This window comes from Penaeus monodon, chromosome 21, assembly GCF_015228065.2.
Source record: "Penaeus monodon isolate SGIC_2016 chromosome 21, NSTDA_Pmon_1, whole genome shotgun sequence".
Classification (NCBI taxonomy): Eukaryota; Metazoa; Arthropoda; class Malacostraca; order Decapoda; family Penaeidae; genus Penaeus; species Penaeus monodon.
Window position 1 is genome coordinate 37,278,993 of NC_051406.1, and position 642 is coordinate 37,279,634.

Here is a 642-nt window from a genome sequence, read left to right on the forward strand (position 1 = left end):
TATATATATCCCGCTGGAGTGAATTGACAACTTTGATCCAGACGTTTTAAAACTTACATCCCAATTCGTACTTTATCATCGGCCATTAACAATATACCCGCACATAAACAACATAAAATGCATTCGTTCTCGTTACTATAATAATGTTATTTTCGTAATATTAAATAAAATAAAAAACTTCTTTCAACAGATAACAAACGAGGCAACGAACTCCGTCAAGATGTGGTCAGGGAGACGTCAGTGGCTGGGGGTAATGATGGCCGTCCTGCTCGTGGTAGGACCCGGGGTTTCCGCCCTAAAATGCTACAACTGCAATAACTGCATCAAGTACGAGCTAAGCCAATCACAGACGTGCAGTCCAGAGCACACGAGGTGTATGGTGAGTAGCCTGCGAGAACACGAATTCTTAAGTGTTCTGTGTTCTGATCTTAAGCGTTCTGTGTTCTTACTGTTCGTGGGTGTGTGCGTTTTAACTTGTGAAGTAATTCGTTTATATTTCAGAGTACGATGTATCGGGTGATCTTCAATTATTTTTCATTTGTTTGTAATTATTTGTGAAGGACAGTGTATAAATTGGACAACTTTAGGATTAAGGACAAATATCATACATAATGATTTAGACGAACATCTACAAAACGCCAG

The 642-nt window shown here is 39.1% G+C and overlaps 1 protein-coding gene across 1 annotated transcript in view; it reads left to right on the top strand.

Moving 5' to 3' along the window:
* Positions 1-642, top strand: part of LOC119586454 (CD59 glycoprotein-like) — a 93,129-nt gene that overhangs the window by 36,877 nt on the left and 55,610 nt on the right. The window contains exon 2 of the mRNA XM_037935186.1: positions 191-379. Coding sequence (XP_037791114.1) covers positions 221-379 — 159 coding nt within the window. The 5' untranslated portion in view covers positions 191-220. The remainder of the gene's footprint in view (positions 1-190; positions 380-642) is intronic.